Source organism: Mauremys reevesii, linkage group 4 (assembly GCF_016161935.1).
Source record: "Mauremys reevesii isolate NIE-2019 linkage group 4, ASM1616193v1, whole genome shotgun sequence".
NCBI classification, from domain to species: Eukaryota; Metazoa; Chordata; order Testudines; family Geoemydidae; genus Mauremys; species Mauremys reevesii.
This window is the reverse complement of record NC_052626.1, coordinates 14,373,448-14,392,616: the sequence shown is the minus strand read 5'-3', so window position 1 is coordinate 14,392,616 and position 19,169 is coordinate 14,373,448. Positions and strand designations below refer to the sequence as shown.

At 39.4% G+C, this 19,169-nt stretch overlaps 1 protein-coding gene across 3 annotated transcripts in view; it reads right to left on the bottom strand.

Annotated features, from left to right (window-relative positions):
- Positions 1 to 3,004: 3,004 nt before the first annotated feature.
- HIF1A (hypoxia inducible factor 1 subunit alpha) overlaps positions 3,005 to 19,169 on the bottom strand; it is a 61,658-nt gene continuing 45,493 nt past the window's right edge. For all 3 annotated transcript variants that reach the window (XM_039536396.1, XM_039536399.1, XM_039536398.1), the window contains exons 5-15: positions 16,915 to 17,027; positions 15,509 to 15,711; positions 13,710 to 13,816; positions 13,369 to 13,516; positions 12,025 to 12,236; positions 11,554 to 11,834; positions 10,567 to 10,689; positions 9,891 to 10,288; positions 8,886 to 8,994; positions 4,540 to 4,666; positions 3,005 to 4,385 (exon numbers count right to left, since the gene is read on the bottom strand). In XM_039536396.1, the coding sequence (XP_039392330.1) occupies positions 4,234 to 4,385; positions 4,540 to 4,666; positions 8,886 to 8,994; positions 9,891 to 10,288; positions 10,567 to 10,689; positions 11,554 to 11,834; positions 12,025 to 12,236; positions 13,369 to 13,516; positions 13,710 to 13,816; positions 15,509 to 15,711; positions 16,915 to 17,027 (1,973 nt within the window). In that variant the 3' untranslated portion in view covers positions 3,005 to 4,233. The remainder of the gene's footprint in view (positions 4,386 to 4,539; positions 4,667 to 8,885; positions 8,995 to 9,890; positions 10,289 to 10,566; positions 10,690 to 11,553; positions 11,835 to 12,024; positions 12,237 to 13,368; positions 13,517 to 13,709; positions 13,817 to 15,508; positions 15,712 to 16,914; positions 17,028 to 19,169) is intronic.

The window sequence follows — 19,169 nt, the reverse complement described above, 5'->3', positions numbered from 1 at the left end:
TTTCAACTGGTACATTATCTAAACTCTCCAAGGGCTTGTTGGTGTATGACAATGACATTTCAACACTACAACTAATGCTCTTCCCAATTGGCTGCTTTCTAATGTCCTCCTGGGTTGCTAGGGCATCTCTCAGTAAGAGCAGGGACACTTCCCATCTCTAGTTAACTAATAGCCAAGGGTTGCATGGAGTCTACTTTCCCCTCTACCTCTAATTCTTGTAGTATGATTTTCTCCCTCAGATAATTTATCATCATCTTCCACAGATAAGGGCTGATTAGTAAGGGAGTGACTGGTCATCAAGGGAGGTACCTCTAAAATAAGCTCCACAGAGTGCTATGGCAAGATGAAGCAGAACGGTAGAAGGCAGATTTAGCAAAAAAAAAAGTTTCAGCTGGGAAAAGTCAAGTCTATTGGGAGAGTTGTTGAAAGACACGGAAAGTGAATATCTTCTACTGGATCAACTTCTATTGGTGGAAGGGACAAAGATTTGTGGAGTTGTAGGCTTTGGCTTGAGACCCGAGAAGTGTCTTTGTGAATGCGTGATAAGTCCAGAAGTCTGATTCTCCAGTAAGTATCTAGAGCTGGCCTATGAATGGGAAGGGAGGACTTCGAGCTTCTTGAACAATTTTCTCACTGCTCCTCAAGACAGCAGGTGCCTTGTCAAGCCATGAAGAATTCAGCACATTCCTTTTGCTGCAACTGTCTCAGAGGCAGATGAAGGGCTATGGGATGGCATGGAAGAGGGACCAACAGGTCATCAGAACAGTGAGTGAATAGTAACTTCTTTCCCTTGGATTTACTGACAAACGGTACAGTTTCGGTCACATCTTTAAAGGCTCGCTTTACAAGTTTGGACTCAAAGTGTGCCCAGTGTTAAAGGTTACTTTAGAATTTTCATATTATACAAAGCATGGATTTGTCATATACTCTTTTGCAATTGAACTTTACAACCAAGATTATCAAGAACCGGTACTTAGCTAGGCTCCTAATCGAGTTTATTTGAGCTGCTGAGTGTTCAGCATTTTTTAACGTTTTGCCCAAATATGGATGTAAGAGGCCTTATGGACCAGAGATTTCAAGAACAGGAACCTAAAATCTTGGCCTAGTGTCTGTAAAAGTCTATAAACGAGACAAATTCTAGTTCTGTAACTAGGCACACAGTATTTTCCCTTTTTTTCCCCCAACACACGCAACCCAGATGGTAGACTTTCGGCAGTATCCTGTCACTGACTTTGAAGCTCCTTACATTAAAGTAAAGCTCTCTCAGAAGTAAATGCCAATACATTCCCAATTTAATTGTAAAAATATTGGCTTCTCAGTTTGAGACTTTTGCATCTTATCCAGCTAATAGTTTAAGAAATTGATTAAATTTTTTGAATGTTTTTAGTCATCACTTTTAGTGAGTTAACGATTTGTAAAAGACAGGCACTCTTGAGCATTTTACCCTTCAAGTCCCATTGACTTTCAATGAGAAGTCCCATTTTTCAAAGTGACTCAGTTATATGGGAGCCAAGGCCCTTAAGTCATTGAGGTTTTTTTGAAAACTGTACCATACTTGTGTAATTGCTACAGAAAGTTGGATTCCAGGAAGAGGTTAAATTGTGTCTCAAGTATAAAAAGATTGCTTAGAGCAGAGGTGAGCAAACTAGAGCCTGCAGGCCACATCCAGCCCACGGGACCGTCCTGCCCAGCCCCCGAGCTCCTGGCCCAGGAGGCTCACCCCCAGCCCCTCCCCAGCAGCCTCAGCTCACTCACTCTGCCGCCTGCGCAATGCTCTGGGCAGCGGGGCTGTGAGCTCCCGGGGCAGCACAGTTGCAGAGCCCGGTCTGACCTAGTCTCTGTGTTGCGCGGTGGCAGCGGCGGGGCCCGGCTCCAGCTGGGTGGCGTGGCTGTAGCGCCGCCAGCCACCAGTGCTCCAGGCAGTGCGGTAAGGGGGCAGGGATTGTTGGATAGAGGGCAAGGGAGTTTGGGGTGGTGGTTGGGGGCATGGATAGGGGGTTGAATGGGGCAGGGGTCTCGGGGAGGGCAGTCAGGAAGTGGGGGGGGGGAGTTGAATGGGGCAGCAGGAGGCAGTCAGGAGCAGGAAGAAGGGGTGGTTGGATGGGGCAGGAGTCCCGGGGGGGCCAGTCAGGAGTGAGAGGAGGGGTTGGATGGGGTGTGGGAGTCCGGGGGCGGTCAGGCAACAGGGGTGTGGATGGGGTAGGGGTCCGGGGGGGAGCTAGGAGGTGGGGGCCGGGCCACGACCCCCTCCTTTAACCGGCCCTCCTTACAATTTACGAAACCCAATGTGGCCCTCAGGCCAAAAAAAGTTTGCCCGCCCCTGGCTTAGAGCATGGATTTTTTAAAAGTTGCTGTGACATTGCCTTAAAGTTTAGACCGAAGCTACACTGTCATTCCATGTGTATGTGACAGGCTGGTTCTAGTGACACCACATTCTAATGTAGCAAAATGAAAACAGTTACCTTGACACCAAAACTAGAGCCGAGCAGACGGTACAATCATATTCAGAGTATAGCAAGTTCCATCTCTTTAATCAAGTGCCAGGTGCATTTTCCATCTCATCTATATGCCAAGAGTCCAAATTTAACTGATTTCTCTGACAAATTTGATGTGCTTTGTCTTTGATAGTTACCTTGACGTTGGTAGCTGGGTGAGTATGGAAAGATTTGCCATTGTTATCACAAAAAGTATATTTTCCCTCCCACTTTCAATCCCCCATTTAATAACTGATTGTATGCTTGATAATAAAGGAAAATTAAATTACTTAAAAATCTATTGCCAATGACTGCACAAATGTTTGTCCTGAAAATTTATTTAGTACTGAATAGGCTCAGATAAATGATTGACTTGATAGGTTTTGGGGTCCGAATAAGGAAATTCCTTTTTAACTTCTTAGAGGATTTTACTGAAATCAGTGAACACTGATTAGCAGTAACCACATAAACATAAATGACCCAAATCAAGATGTCACTGTTCTCAATAGACACCACACTTCCCAAGGGGGCCTGGTCCACATATAGTTTATTGATGTAATAAAACAATACAGTTAGTGTTAGATCCAACCACATAGAGAGAAAGAATGAGTGAATGAAAAATTTGTACAGTACATATAGGAAATAAGATGTTTGTGAGACAACTACTTATTTCAAAATAAAAGGGTTTCTAAAATATATTGAGTTATTGAAATCTACATGAATACATGGATGTTAAGAGCAATAAGGTGCATAAAACCAAAACATCAAATATTGAGCAACTCAATGATGTACTAGGCAACTTTGCTAACAATGCATGATGTCTTACGATCTGCTTGAAATATCACCTATACCACACAGGGTAAGCAAAACATTTAGATTTAATCTCAGATACACATTAGCATGAACTTCCACAACTACAGGGAGGGATTTTTTTGAGCTGGCGAAGTGACTACTTTAGGAACATCAAACCCTCTCTGTAAATTAAGAGAATGTCGTCCTTTCCAGATAAAACCCTTCCCTTTTACTTAATACTCATTTCAGTCATAAGCATAATACAGCATTTAGGAACAGTTTCTATTACAACATGACTAAAACAATGACATCCTCAAGAATTAAACATGATTTCACAGGCAACAACAACAAAAAAACCCCTCAAAGATTCTTCTCCTTAAAAACTAGTTTTATAAATGTAGACTATATTGCATGAGGAATTGCTGGTATTTTTTTTTTTAAGAAAATATATTGTGCGATTGTGGCTACAATGCACTGCTGAAAAGCATTGTTGTTTCGTATAAAAAAATTAAAATAAAAATTTGTTTTAAAATAACTGACAAAGCATACGTATTTCAACTACTTATGAAGAGCAGGCAGGAAGTACTAACTGTTTTACTATGTGACATTTTATTGATAGGATTCTTTCAATGAAACTCTCCAGCCAAAAAAAATAAAATAAAAATAAATATGTTTTTAAAAACAGGTGCATTTCAAAGCTGCTATTGCAAGGATGTTTTAAATGTAATGGACTTAAAGTGTATGTACCAAAGAATTATGAAAATGCACTATAATCTGAATTGTTACATAAAGAATATATGAAAAAAATCTGTCAAAGTAAGTGAAGTAAAAAGGGGATCGAAACGGAACTAACTGAATTAGTGCAGTATTGTAGCCAGGCTTCTAAAATCAGATATAGAAAATATAAATAGACTGCTTTAGGTGGTGATTCTCCAGTGTCCAAAAAAAGAACAAGTATTGTGAAAACTCAGTTAACTTGATCCAGAGCTCTGAGCAATTCTTCGCCCTGTAGCAGGTTTCTGCTGCCTTGTATGGGAGCATTTACTTCGCAATCGTAACTGGTAAGTTGGGGTAGTCCAGTCTCATCCATTGACTGCCCTAGGAGCTTACTTGCTATATCTAGAAAGGAAGACGGTAAAGATAAGGGCACATTACTCACTGTATTTTACATTTCCCAAATTAGTATATAGGGGGAGGCAAGTCCCATTAGCCAATACAGCTTTACTAATACTTCATTTCCCCCTCCCTCCCTCCCACACACATGAACACTAACCAGTTGATAATAAGATGATTGTCTTTTGTCCCACTCCATTCTGGCCATTAGATTTGCACCCTTTTACACGTTTCCAACACAGTGATGCATTCGCGCCACAATCTTCTGACTGCTGGAATAAAGATCCCTTAAAAACAAAACAAAACAAAAAAAACCTTATTTCTGCAGATCATGTATGCAAAAATTTCAAGAGGAAATCACTAGTTCTTGTCACTATAGTTACTAACATGCTGCTACTATTTAAAACTGAATTCATTCAGTACCTGAGAGAAAGTTTAAGAGCAAATTAGTGTAGACTGATTTTAAAAGTAAAAGGGAGTCTTGCTTAAAAAAAAAGGTACATACATAAAACCAAGGTTATCTCCTTCTTAAATAAAACCAAACACCATCCTCAAAATTAGTGCGCGCTGTACGTATACATACGCCCGCCCCAGCCACCTCTTACTACTTTTGCTGGTCACTGCCATTGTCTGAGCAGGCTGCAGAGTTCACTGAAGTGAATGGAAATAAAAAACATAGGAGAAGAGAGGAGAACTACTATGGCATTACTACTGTTCCCAATCTCCACGTGCACAAAAATGTACATGATTTTTATATCTAGTTATGTAAATTTTGCTCCCACACGCCAATTCTCTCGCCTCCCAGCTCAGCTGACCCCTTTCTTTTGTTCTCATTGCCAATGTGTAGGGCCCTACCAATCTCACGGCCATGAAAAACGTCACAGATCATGAAATAAGCCCTTCTGTGACATCTGATCCGTCCCAGCCAGAGGCTCCTACCCGGGAGTCCAGGCCGGGCTGGAGAGGGACAGGATTTCTTCCTCACTTGCAGGGCTGCTCTCAGAGGGGATCAGACCTACCTCCGGGTATCTTTTGGGTTGGAGCCCCCATGGTTACAACACCGTGACACTTCAGATATAAACATCTGAAAAATGTGAAATTGACCCATTTTAAACCCCTCTTGCAATGAAATTGATCAAAATGGACCTTGAATTTGGTAGGGCCATACAAATGTGGAATCCTGACTCATCCAATCACAGCCGTGGCTCTAGAATCACTTGTGACAGCAGCAGACAAGAGATTCTGGGGTATAAGAGAGAAGAGAAGGCTGTGTGTGTCTTCCTAGGAAAGTTATTGCTTTCTGGAATAGGTAAGAAAACAGGTCTGCTAAACCAGAAAGCAAGACAAAGGAAAAGCCAACCATCTACAGAAATGCTTAGAAACTGGGCAACAGCTGACAAGAGTGCTAATACTGGTGCCCGGATTTGGAAGTTCTGTCCTTTCTCTGGTAGATGGCTGTTGAACACGGAGGGGTGAAGACAGTGGAATGCTGTGAAAATCCTAGAGACTTAAATATTCAGGTATGTTGCTTTTCACTTTGAATCACTTCACTTTTTCGCTAAGAATTTTCTGCAGATGTGAAATCTATATAAACAAGGAAAACTGCCGTTTGTGTAAAAAGGTTCAAAGGAATGACTCAGTCAGAAGATTTAAATATTACATTTTCATAGGAAGGTTAACATAGCTAGTATATTTGTGTGTGCAACATAGCAGTTCACATTAATCAGAAGTTGGGAAATGTAAATTGTTTTGCAATCTTATGACACCAATGTCTTTCTTTTGAACTAAGAATACATCTACACAGCAAAACAATCTCAGAGCCTAGTGTACTGGGGGGAGGGGGTGCACAGGAGCGGGAGCTACAGTGCTAAAATAGCTATGTAGATGTTGGGGTTCAGGGGTGGGCTTCAGAGTTCAATCTCCAGCCTGAGCTTGAACGTCTACACAGCTATTTTTAGTGCTGTAGTGCAAGCCCCCTGAGCCCAAGTCTGTTGATCCAAGCTCTGAGGCTCGCTGTGTAGATGTACCCAAAAAGTCCTTGTTTAACAAAAAACAAAAAAACAAAAAAACCCCACAAATAATAGATGATGATATTCCAGTTTCTCTTCATACACAGAGCTATGGAACGCCACACTGACAGAAGCATAAAATTTTATCTGTAGTTCTATGAAACCAGGATCTATATTTACATAATCCTAAAATATGAGATCGTATAAACCTAAACTTAGTGGCAGTTTTCTTTTAAAAATGTGCAAAACAAATGTCAAATGCTTCCAGCTCCATTTGGCGCAGGCTGTACAAGCTGGTTTAGAACTAGTTCTCAGTAAAACCTAGACCCTAGAGGTCAAAATTTACTGACCCTCAATCGTCAGAAGTTGGACAGTCATGTGCTTGCTGGGGTTTGGGGGTCCAGCCCTGTGGGGAGGGGGATTTTCAGAGTTCAGCCCTGTGAGAGGCACCTGCTGAAGCCCCAAAACCCCCCTCTTTACTGGACAGAAGCCAGAGGTGACAGGGACACATGGAAATCTTTGATGCCCCCTCAGATTTTTGCCAGGGTTTTTTCAAATACATGGACAGAAAGACGTTGCCTTTAAGCAGAGACAAAATCAGTAATCGAAATTTTAGCTAAAAGGAGAAATTAAGAAAATGATGAACGTGAGAAAAGGGGATGAGAGGCACTCTATAAATGGAAGCCTTAACAGAACCTTAATTTTAGCAGCTGGCTTACACTGCAATACACGAAGCCAGCACAGATCATTTGCTATTTTATCAGTGGTGACATCTGTTGAAATGGCCTAAATGGGAAAAATATGGCAGCCATAGCAACAATATGCAAGACAAAGGCAGCAAGAATCATTAGAACATTGATGGAGAACAATGAATTCCTAAAAGGCTATCAGGAAAAAACAAACAAACAAACATGCATGTGAACGCAAAGAGTAAAGAGAATGAAAATACAATGTTAGAATGTTTTAGTTAAAAAAACCTAAAAGATTAAGAGACACTAAGGAGAATAAAAACAAGAGAGTCTCTAAATGACATGACATAAAAAGCTGCAGGAGCTTTACAGAAGAACTGGATGTACAACAAGTTTTCCCCAGCCTTCTGGGAGACACGAGGTCAGACAGTCAATAGACAAAATGTAAGCAGTCATTCCAAAGCCAGGAGATGATGTAGGGATAATTCGCTATTTGGAAGAAAACACTCTAGAACACGCTAGCCTACATCTACAAAGCAAAACAGAAAACAAAACCAATAAACCCTGGCAGCAAGTCTTACAGCCCGCATCAACTGACTCAGGCTTGCAGGGCTTGTGCGGTGGGGCTAAAAACGAAAGCGCAGGCATTCGGGCTCAGGCTCTGAAACCCAGCCAGCCAGGGAGAGGACCTTGGAGCCCAGGCACCAACCAGAGCCCAAATGTCTATACTGCTCTTTTTAGTTCTGCAATACGAGCCCAAGTCAGTTGACCTATGCTTTAAGACTTGCTGCCATGGTTTTTTTTTTGCTACGTAGACATATTTTAAGAGCACATTTACATTACAGAACACCGAAGAATCAGAAAAAAAGTCTCGAGACGCATACCGTTGTAGAAAATTAACTTGTGTGATTTTTTTTTTTTAAACTCAGATTTTATTTGACAAGTAACATAGGCAATAAGAGCTCTCTGAAGTTCTCAAGATACATCCAGGGCAGAGAAATGTATCTGTACAAATGTCAAATCCCAGGATTTCAGAATACTGACTGTGTAAAAATACCCAAAACAAACCCCAAACCAAAATTCCCCAGATGGAATTTAGCTAAAATCATTTTATGAGAGATGATAAAGTTGTGGAACACCCTGGTAAGTGAAACAATACAAACTACATAGTTGTTTAGAAGGAATTTTTCAGGTACTTTAAGGACAAGTGATGGGTTATTCACTAGTACAATCACTAACTGCAGGTAGACTGTGCCCTCAACCCTCTTTTTAGTCCATAATGTTCCCATTCTAACATTCTGATTTTGTCTATTCAAGGCACATGTATAAAAACTATAAATCTATTTATATTTTTAGGCTTTATACATCCTTCCAAATCTGTGCTGCTCCTGTTCCAGCTCTTTGCACTGTCTCTGATTTTGAGGGACATGGAGGTAAAGTTTGAAATAGCAATGACACACATTGTTAGCAGGTTAACATTGTTTTTAAGTCTCATGATCTTACAATGCGTTATTTTCTACTTAAACACATCCCATCTGTTTCACAAATGAAAAGTTTATCTTCTGTCTAACTGAGACATTTGTCTGGATGCAGAGGGTAGTTTAAAACTATTTTGACAGTAGGAAAGAATTGAAATCAGGGGTTTTGCATTCAGGAAGACATAAGATGTTATGAACTTAAATGATTACTTTGGTCACAGGATTTTGCTGTATGCCACTAGCTAAAGTCAAGATTCTGTATCAAATGGTTAATTCTGGAAACAGTAAGATTACAACTAATTTTAAAAGAAAAATATCACCAAAACTTACAATTCCCACTGCTTGAAAAAGTGAGCCGTCATATTCCATCTTTCGCTTTCTCTGAGAGTTATGCAAAGCTAGCATCTTTGGATTCAGTTCTTCATCCATTGCAGCAGATCTAAGAAAAATGGATTCAGTCTGTTAAAGTTCCTACTATCCTCAAGCCAGTCTTTTATAAACACTTTGTAAAATAAATATTTCACAGTGACAGTCAGTTATTTATGTGTCCTAATTTTCTATGTGAGTGATTCACTGTTTCAATGTATGATTAGAAAGAATTCTAGCTTTAAATCTTGCTAAGTCAACAACTCCTGATCTTAACATGGAAAACTGGCTGTCCTTTAAAAAGTTCCTCTCTACAGAAAAACAGAGAAAGCTTAAGTATGTGTCATTCTACTGCCCCTCTTTTGAGAGCGGGCATGGGGAGAGCAGTTAAAATATCCATTTTGCATGTCCGTGCACAGGGAAAGCTACTTGGTTTTATCAAATGGATTTAAATTCTGCTTTGGTGACACTGTCATGATAAAAATCTGTTAGGGATGCCCATAATCCATATTGCTGAAGTATGACTTATTTTAAGCATAACATATAAGCTTAAGGCATAACTACAGTCTCTGCATCACATCAGAAACTGGGCAAGAAATTACTTATACATACCCTCTTTCAGATGGCCTATTGGACTGTTTTGTTTGCACAACTCAGGTATGAAGGGGAGCAGAACAAAAAAATATGAACAGGAATGGTTCAATTGCTTGTTTTCTATACAAAGACTTGATGTAAATACAAATGCAAAAAAGGTTCTAGAAACAAATCAACTCCAGTCTGCTGCTGAAGTGCACTAAACCTAAAATCTTCTTTTAAAGCACAAATTAAGGTATATAGCTTGTTCAAAAAAAGGGATCAAAGAAGACAGCAGACAATAAAGATCTACTGTACAGCCTAGAGAACTATATTACAGGTCTAATTTCTTCAAGATTAATGGGTAACAGGATTTCAGCTTTGTTTTTAAAATACCTTTTACTCAAAGTGACTGTTAACAAATTGGGTGTTCCTGGATAAGATTTCTCCGTCTGGTCCAATGTTCCTTTTCCAGCCCTGATTGGAGATGCAGTTCGGCTTCGATTTCCACCATATGGTGATGCTGGGGTGCTGTTGGTTTCATTGATTATGAGGACAGGTGACTGAGAAACAATTAGAGTCTTAATGTCATCCATGCATTCTGTTTTCACTGGTGTTATTTCCTCAGCGGCAGTAGACAGTGTCTGAGTTTGCTGAAATATGGTACCGGTGGCCACACTCTGAGAGCTGGCGCAACCACTGTCCAGTGAAGGCGGCTGATCAAAGGATCGTAACTGGAAGTCGTCATCCATTGGGATGTAAGGAGCTAACATCTCCAAGTCTAAATCAGTTTCCTGAAAGAACAATAAAATGGGTAATTAAAGTTTCTAGTGAATCTGTGCAATACCCAAGAATATATCCCCAAACCTCTGGAATAGTGCTTTGTGAGCGCCATTTTTTTATATCTCAAAAACTATTGAGAAACCAGCTACCAACTCATCTTTTTTTTTCTTCAGAAATACTGCTCCTGTATTTAACACATTAAATTTTAACATTTGATAAAATAAGCATACAAATACTGTGCTCTAGGATAGGCTTAAGATGACACACAAGTTTAACTTAATGTACATACCTGAGTAGTGAATGGATTTTTCGCTTCCGTGTCTATTGCAAAGAGTTTTTCCACTAATTCCAGCTTAAACTCATTAGCCACATCATTATCCACGTCAAAGCAATAGTCATTGGGACTACAGGGCTGTCAAGACAATTCAATTCAGTTTTAAGTACAAATTTTCAATTGGTTTAACATTGTGTTATTTTGGGCTTAAATTGCAGCAAGGGAGGTTTAGGTTGGACATTAGGAAAAACTTCCTGACTGTCAGGGTGGTTAAGCACTGGAATAAATTGCCTAGGGAGGTTGTGGAATCTCCATCATTGGAGATTTTTAAGAGCAGGTTGGACAAACACCTGTCAGGAATGGCCTAGATAATACTTAGTCCTGCCTTGAGTGCAGGGGACTGGACTAGATGACCTCTTGAGGTCTCTTTCAGTCCTGTGATTCTATAGCTTCACTCTTAAAAAAAAAAAAAAAAAAATACACAACATGCAACCAAACTATAATTGCAAAAAATTAATGAAAATGGAATGGGACTGGATAGACTTGGGACTTTAGATTTGCATTCATCTAAATATGCCCAGAGTTTTCACTATCATCAGTTTTAATAGATTGCCACAGTCCCCAAACTGTGGGACAGGTATAAATGTGTCAGAAGTTTATACACTGATTTGCTGTAACTCATTAATTGCAATAAGCATCTCTTTGAATCCTAAGTTCCTTAAAAGACGTACTCAAAGCAGTTACACACTTCATATGCACTTTTAATCTCTAATTTTAAAAAAAAAAACTAAAAATATAGCTTTCAAACTGAAAGGTAAAGTAATCTTTTATTGACAGGTTGTAATGTTAAATTATATTTATAGCATATGGCCACAATTTAGAAATACAATCAGAATAATATGCAAATACTTTAAAGACTCTGTTCACACCACACTATCTAGAGATATTTACTCAAAAGCCTACTTTATTTTGATGACTGTCTTTCCAAACTGTATGACTGACCTCAGGTGAGCTTTGGTTAGTGCTTGCATCAGAAGGGCTGGCTGGCTGTTCTTGCCTATGGCGACTGGAAAATGCAAGTTCTAGTGGCTCTGTGTTTGGCTCCAGTTTTGATACAACTTCTCTATTGAGTGCAGGGTCAGCATTGCTACGAAGTGGCTTTGTAATTTCAGAGGCAGGAAGTGGGGACATTGCCAAATTTATATTCTTCAGTTTCTCACTGGATGAGGGGAGCATTACATCATTATACAAAGGAACTTCATCATATTGTTGATCATCAGTCTCTACAAAAATTAAAAAAAACCATCAACCTAAGTAAAAGCGCTGAGCGTGTCTATGGATCTCATTAAATAACAGCAGCTGAAATATTTTTTTTGTTAGGCAAGTGATATTGGCAAGTTATTTTCTAATGTTTATTTTAACATACACGAATATTATTAATCAATAGGGTCTTGGACTTAAACACAAACCCACCATTACTGCTGAAATCTAAAGAGATAATCGTGTCTCCAGGAGCTGGTGCGAGCAAAGTTAAAGCATCTGGTTCCTTTTTAAGTTTTTCAAAGAGGCTGTTAGTATCTTCTAGGTCAGCCTTGCTGAATATTTTCATATCAGGAGACTCCACTGGTTTCAGCACGCACTCAGTTTGTGCAAGGGAAAGAAATAACTCTTTCTGTACAATTTCACTGTCAAAAACAAAAAAGATTATTCTTTAAAGAGCAGCTAGCAGCTCATGGGAAGTTTAGAAGCAATTCTGACAATTCTATTTTATTTTTCTTTGCTCATGTTATATGCATTTTCATTAACACAGGAGTTTTTAAAATTCTGCTATTGCCCATTCATCCCTCAAATTCAATCTTCTCAGCAACCAATTGTGATAGTATAAAAGGATAACGTCACGTAAGTAATTAGGACAGCTATGCTTTATGAAAATGTCAGTAATCTTTTTTTTTTTTTTTTACAACACTTATATGCTGTCTTAATGGTTATTACAAATTCATTCACAATTTCAAAGAATTTCAGAAGATTTCCAAAAACAGCAAGCTGCAGTCAATATCAGCAATGCAGTTATTTTACCGGTGAAAAGTTAAAGTTTTGAGTAAACAAAAAGTCACACTGATGAAGAAACGGGAGAAAAGATTATATTTTAACTACTAATGCTTTGTGACAGAGTTAAAACACCACTGAAAAACTCCAGACAAAGGTATATTGAACTCCAGACAAAGGTCCAGATCTCCAATTTACATCTATCTAGCCCAGGGGAGGGCAAACTATGGCCTTCGGGCCGGATCCAGCCTATGATGGCTTTTAATCCGGCCTGCGGGGTTGCCAGCCCCATGGCACAGCAGGGCTAAGGCAGGCTGCCCTGCCTGTCCTGGCCTCGCACCGCTCCCAGAAGTGGCCAGCACCATGTCCCTGCCTTAGCCCTGCTGCCACCCTGGAGCTGCTCGAGGTAATGGCGCCAGGCCAGAGCCTGCATCCCACACCACTACCCTGAGCCCCCCCCGTACTCCGCACCCCTGCCTGCACCCCAACCCCCTGCTGCACCCCTCCTGCAGAGTCCATCCTCATTCTACATTCAGATTTCCATACTGACATCAATGGGTGTTCTAGGTATACATTAAAGAGTAACTCTACTTCCCAGTTTATTGCTCCCTTAACCCTGTAACTGGCAATTTTCTAGGCAATTGCAAAGCATTGTTTATAAAGGAGATAGCAAGTGCCAGCACCTGTCTAACTTGAAGTCAGATCCTTTGGGCTTTGGCACAATCTATAATAAAGAAACATGCAAAAAGTGTTTAACTACTCACAGCTTACCTCAAGACGTAATTTACGCACACTATGCACTGTGGTTGGGAGTTCTTAGTGCTGTATATAACAGTTGCTTGAGTTTCAACCCAGACATATCCACCATGTTTAGCAAGCATTCTGTACTGTCCTGTAGTCACTTGCCCTTTAGTGAACACTAAAGCAGAACGGTCAACTTTAGAATAATGAAGTGGCTTTTTATAGCTAAAGTGAAAATATACATTAATCACTTCAGATCCACACTTGCTATTAAAAACTTTCAAGTAATTCCCTCCCTACCCCCACCCGCACCCCCACCCTCCGTGTCTTATCTAAATTACAGAGAGTTATAGGTCTGTCTTTCTACTTACTATCATGATGAGTTTTGGTCAGATGATCAGAGTCCAGAGCATGATAGTATTCATAGATGGAGTGACCCAACAGCTCTTCTGGTTCATATCCCATCAGCTCTGTAATTCTTTAAATTGAAAAGAAAAAAGGTTAAGTGAAAGCAGAAATAGAGACGTAAATATGAACATAAGAATGGCCCTACTGGGTTAGACCAATGGTACACTTAAGCCCAGTATCCCATCTTCCAACAGCAGCCAGTACCAGTGCTTCAGAGAGAGAATGAAGAGAGCAGGGTAATTATTGAGTGACCCATACAGTCGACCAGTCCCAGCTTATGGCTGTCAGAGGTGTAGGATCACCAAGAGCGTGGTTCTGCATCCCTGACCACGTGGCTAACAATCATTTATTTTTATGATTAGATGAATAAATTTAATGTAGATGTTAATGGCTCTAAAGATGCAATCTCTTCCAAACCAGAAACTCCCAGATGAATACACTGCCAGCAACAGTGGTGGATTTAAAACGACAGTTTTCCTTTCAAGCAGGGTTAAACAGAGGAAACTTGTCTCTTCTTATGTTCGCCTATCTCAAAGATCTTAGTCTTATTCCACTAGTATTTCTAGGCAGTTTTACTACCAGCTGGAATGTTCATAACCCTCCACTTCTGGTTATTAAAATCTAATCTCAGGTCTTTATACATCAATTTTTTTCTTAGTAAATACAGGACAATGGTTTACAGGATGTAGTATGCAAATTGTGCTAATACTATATTCACCCACCTTGCCTCTCTAATACTATATTCAGAAGTTAAATCAAATATAGATAAGACATTATACCTGCTTCAGCACTATTTTATTCTGTAATTGTTTTTATTCTGTAATTGTTTTTATTCTGTAATTGTTTAAGAGGAATGAGAATCTGAAATTTCAGCAATCCTAGCTTTTACAAGTGAAAGTCTTTTTGGATTTAAATCAAATCATATTCCCTTTAACCACTAGATGGCAGCGTTGTACACAGAACAAAAAAGAGCACTCAGTTTAACTGCCTACTGTCAAAAGAAACCAGAGAAACAGAACACACAAATGGCACTGATCTCACTAAATTGGCTGAATTGGTGCAATTTCTGCATGCAAATCAGTTCTGAGAAAACATTTGCACTAACATGCAATATTTGCTTGAATCTAACAGCAATCTGATGAAGCGACAGTTTAAGTTAGAAGACAATCTCCGACCACCGCTTAATTCTATCAATAAGAAGCAAATAGCATGCACTGCTATTGACTTGAGTTTTAAATAAAACGGGAAAGTTACTTATTCCATATTCTGAACTTGACAAGCTAAGTTTTCAATATGAGCCTGTTAGATAAATGCATTTTGCTCAGAAGTGGTCAATTGTACATATGCAAGAAAAGTTTATAAAGAACTATAAAACACTGAAATTAGCAGCATCCCAGAGGTGGCTGCACTTCCCTGATGGGTAAAAGGGTATCTAGTTTTTAAAGTGCCTTTGGATCCTTCTGGATGAAAGGTGCTACTTCACCAATTCAAGTTGTTCCGTAAGTGATGACTCCATACAGGAATTATTTCCTTAATGTGGTAAAACTTTTCAGGTTTAAAAAACAAAACAAAAACAAAAAAAACTTTGCTTTTTACATAAAATATATTGACCAATTAAAAAAATGACAAGCTAGTAAAACCTGAAGTATCACATATTAACTCAGTTTTATAGATGGGTAAAAGTTAAGAGATAAAACTACCCACAAATATAAAAACTACAATAATGCATTGAATGTTTGTCAGTGCTTATATTTGGCTTTACCTTTCATCACAATACGAAAATTTCATATCCAGGCTGTGGCGACTGAGGAATGTCTTGCTGTCCAAAGGGACTTCAATGTTTGATGGATGAGGGATAGGTACACAAATCAACACCAAGCATGTCATGGGAGGCTTTTTATAACCACAGAGAGTCTGATTATTGCAGGTATCATACACACGAACATGCCCTGTACAGTGAAGTACCTACAGAATAAAAAAAATAATTTAAAAACCAAGTTCTGTATTGGAAAAGGAGATTGACATTACAACGGTTATAATTTCATAAGTGGCCGGTGGCCTTCCTCTCTCCCTAGGTGAACTATTGGTGTCAGTCATCAAAATGCAACAGCAGCATTCAAACAATGTGTGACATCTGCTACAGTTACGTAAAAAAAAATTCCTCCCCACTTACACTATGCACATTAAAAATGTTAAATTGGCTACCAACTTTTCCCCCTTTTTGGTGCTCACTGAATTTATACTAAAGTTAATTGATTCATCTTTGAAAATTGCCTCTACAGCCAACAGATGAGTGCAATCACTCATCAGTGGCATTGTGCATTAGCAGATGGTGTTTGATTGCTTATGTTTCTAATTGAAACACAGACAGAAGACATCTTATATTTCTGTTTGAAACAGAGATAGAAGACAAAGCTGTATTTTGCATTCTTTGTGAGGATGAAGGTGGGAGGAGGGAGTTCCATCATACTCCAAATATTCCTAATACACAAAAGCCTGGCAATCACTTTCTGCCTCCCTACGAGTCTGAAGTCAAAACTGTTTGTATAACTGAGGATTTGATCATGCATACGTGACAAACTGAAAGCCATGGAAAAACCTTTCTGAACAGGGTGCAGTCACTGGATATATAAAAGTGACCATATTTTATCTGGAAAGAAGATGGATCCATTTTAAGAGACTCAAATTAACTATATTTTATTCCAGTTATGGTGTGGGGGAGAACCAGCAAAAGAGGAATAATAATGCTAGGCCCCTTCAAAGTTACCTTGACTATGGTAACCACTTTAAAGTCAATCAGAATCAGTCATCATCATGACGTAATCCTAGTTAATTTTATGCAAGAGCAGGAAGCGTCACACAATATTCGTGACTCCTGACTTAAGTTGAAAGATCAGTATTAAAAAGGTTCTCTTATTTTGAAAATGAATTTTCAGTTACATCCTAGATGTGTTCTAAGTTGCAGTGCAGCATATTTAAGAATTTACAGTCACAAGAGTGCATTGTAGGTTTTACCAAACCGGCAAGAAATTGGAGAATGCCAAATTGCACTGCTGCAAGCTAATTATTTTATACTTTGTTCCAAATGTGAATACTTGCACCTGATGAGATCTGAAAAGCAAAGGTTCTAGTCCTATCAATATTCATGTGTGCCCCAGGGTTGGTTACCTTCCAGGTTGCAGACTTGATATTCACTGTCCTTCCCCTGCTGGTCAGTGTACACTTCATTCTGAGGAAAAAGCTACGCTCTGTATTCTGTTCTTTGCCCTTTTTCATAGGACCTAATACAAAATATTAAGTGAAATGTGAGTATTTCATTACCTTCACAAGCTTCAAATAAGTGCAGCAAAGCTGTGTGACTAGAATAAAGGACACAGAAGTAGAGATGAAATGGTTATTTTTAGGTGAATGATGCATGTTGGGAGGCCTGACATTTTGGATATGAGGAGTTTTCAGGTAAGTTTTTACTCTGAGATGGGCAAAAGAAATTGCAATGCTGGTCTTGCAAACACAGCAAGGATAGGTTCAAGGTCCCATTTATAGTATCCCTCTGATTTCAAGGTGGGTGGGGGGGGAGAGAGAGAGAATTAGTGTATTGTTTTTCCCCCATCTCTATTTTAAACACACAGGAAATTAGTCTGAACCCTCTTCACACCCAATAACTCATGAGGGTGGGGGGGGGGGAGAAGAGGGCTAGATATATTGTACCAATTTTGGCCTATCTTTAGGTTTTCTGTATTAAAAAAAAAGAAGATTAAATTCAGGATTAATAATCTGCATGATTTACTGAGAGTAACATGCTGCTGCAGCAGCAGCACAGAGGTCTCCAAGGCTGGGACTGATGCTGATGCTTAGCCACTCAGGGCGGGATTGCTGTTGAAGGAGCACCACAACTCCTTAATAATGGGTACTTGCTCTGTTGTAACCCTGAGCAGCCTTTATTAATAAACATTTCTATAATATCTGGAATGCTACAAGGGATTTTACAGAAATTAGGGAACCACAGCCCCTTGCTTCAAAGAGTTTCTAGTGTAAAGTAGAGAAACACAGAACACGAAGATAGGCAAAGGATTGGGGGGGAGGAGAAATAGGGTGAGAGAACTGTTGAAAGATTAACAGCTCTATTACACATCCCACCCCCAAAATTATTTCATTATAGCACCATGGTCATGACAGCAGGAGTTAAGATGGTGGTCAAGTCCCTGTTACAGATACAGGAATGTGTCTAAATATGAACTTAGAATTGTATAATAAGTATGAAATAAGTTTTGAAACACACCTTCGACTCCCTTGAAGGGAATGGAGAAATCTTAGTGCAACCTAATATTAATGGATGCATTTTATGTTACTGTACAAATCATCTAATTGTAGTGCACCTGGATTCATTAACAAACCTCTGAAGACCAATCTTTTTTTTTTTTTTTTAAAGTGTGTGTTAAAAATGAGACATTGGAATTTCAGAGAGGACTATTTCAACAGGAACAAACTGCTCAGACTGGGCAGAGAAGGTCCAAACTAGGGTGACCAGATGTCCCGACTGATAGGGACAGTCCTGATATTTGGGGCTGTGTCTTATATAGGACTTATTACCCCCTAACCCCGTCCCAATTTTTCACACTTGCTGTCTGGTCACCCTAGTGCAAACTGACCTCATCAACACAAGCATAAACAGCTTAGTGCGTTTGTGAGTGGAAACACAGATGGACAGATAAGGTTTGGGGATGGTGGAGAAGGGTTAGTTTGCAGGAATGCATTCATAATGAGTTTGCCACCGATTCGACCTGGTACAATTTGGAAGCTTACAGAATACAGGCTCATTCTAGCATATGTTACAGGTATGCAATAGTTTGTTCATACTCTAAAGACAACACCATTACTATGATATTCACAGGAAGAAAAATGGATAGAATGCACGTGTTCAGAGGATCACAGCAACAACATATCAACTCAAAAAAAGTTTTTAAACAGCGCAGTTTCTGGGTGCATGAACTAGGCAAAGCATATTCAGAAATCTACAATTTACGATATCACAATACAGACGCTCCCCAACTTCCAGAACAGAACGCCTTGTGTAAGTCGGGGACTTGATACTCAACAATTACGCCAAACAAAAACAAAACCCCACCGCTTACGGAACTTTTTCCGTAAGTGCGGGTTTGTGTAAGTCAGGTTTGTGTAACCCGGGGAGCATCTGTATTACCTTCGTTATTACTTTCTGAATAATCTGTCTAAACATCTTAATGTGTGGTTCTATTCCGAGAAGCAGCTGTATAAAGATGGCACATTTACTCATTCTTGGTGACTTAGATCTGTGCAAGTATTATATAAAAAGTTGTCTATTTAAAAACAACACCAGTTCTGAAAGCACGAACTGGGATCTGAAACTAAACTGTGTTGTGATTGTACAGCATTATTAATAAATG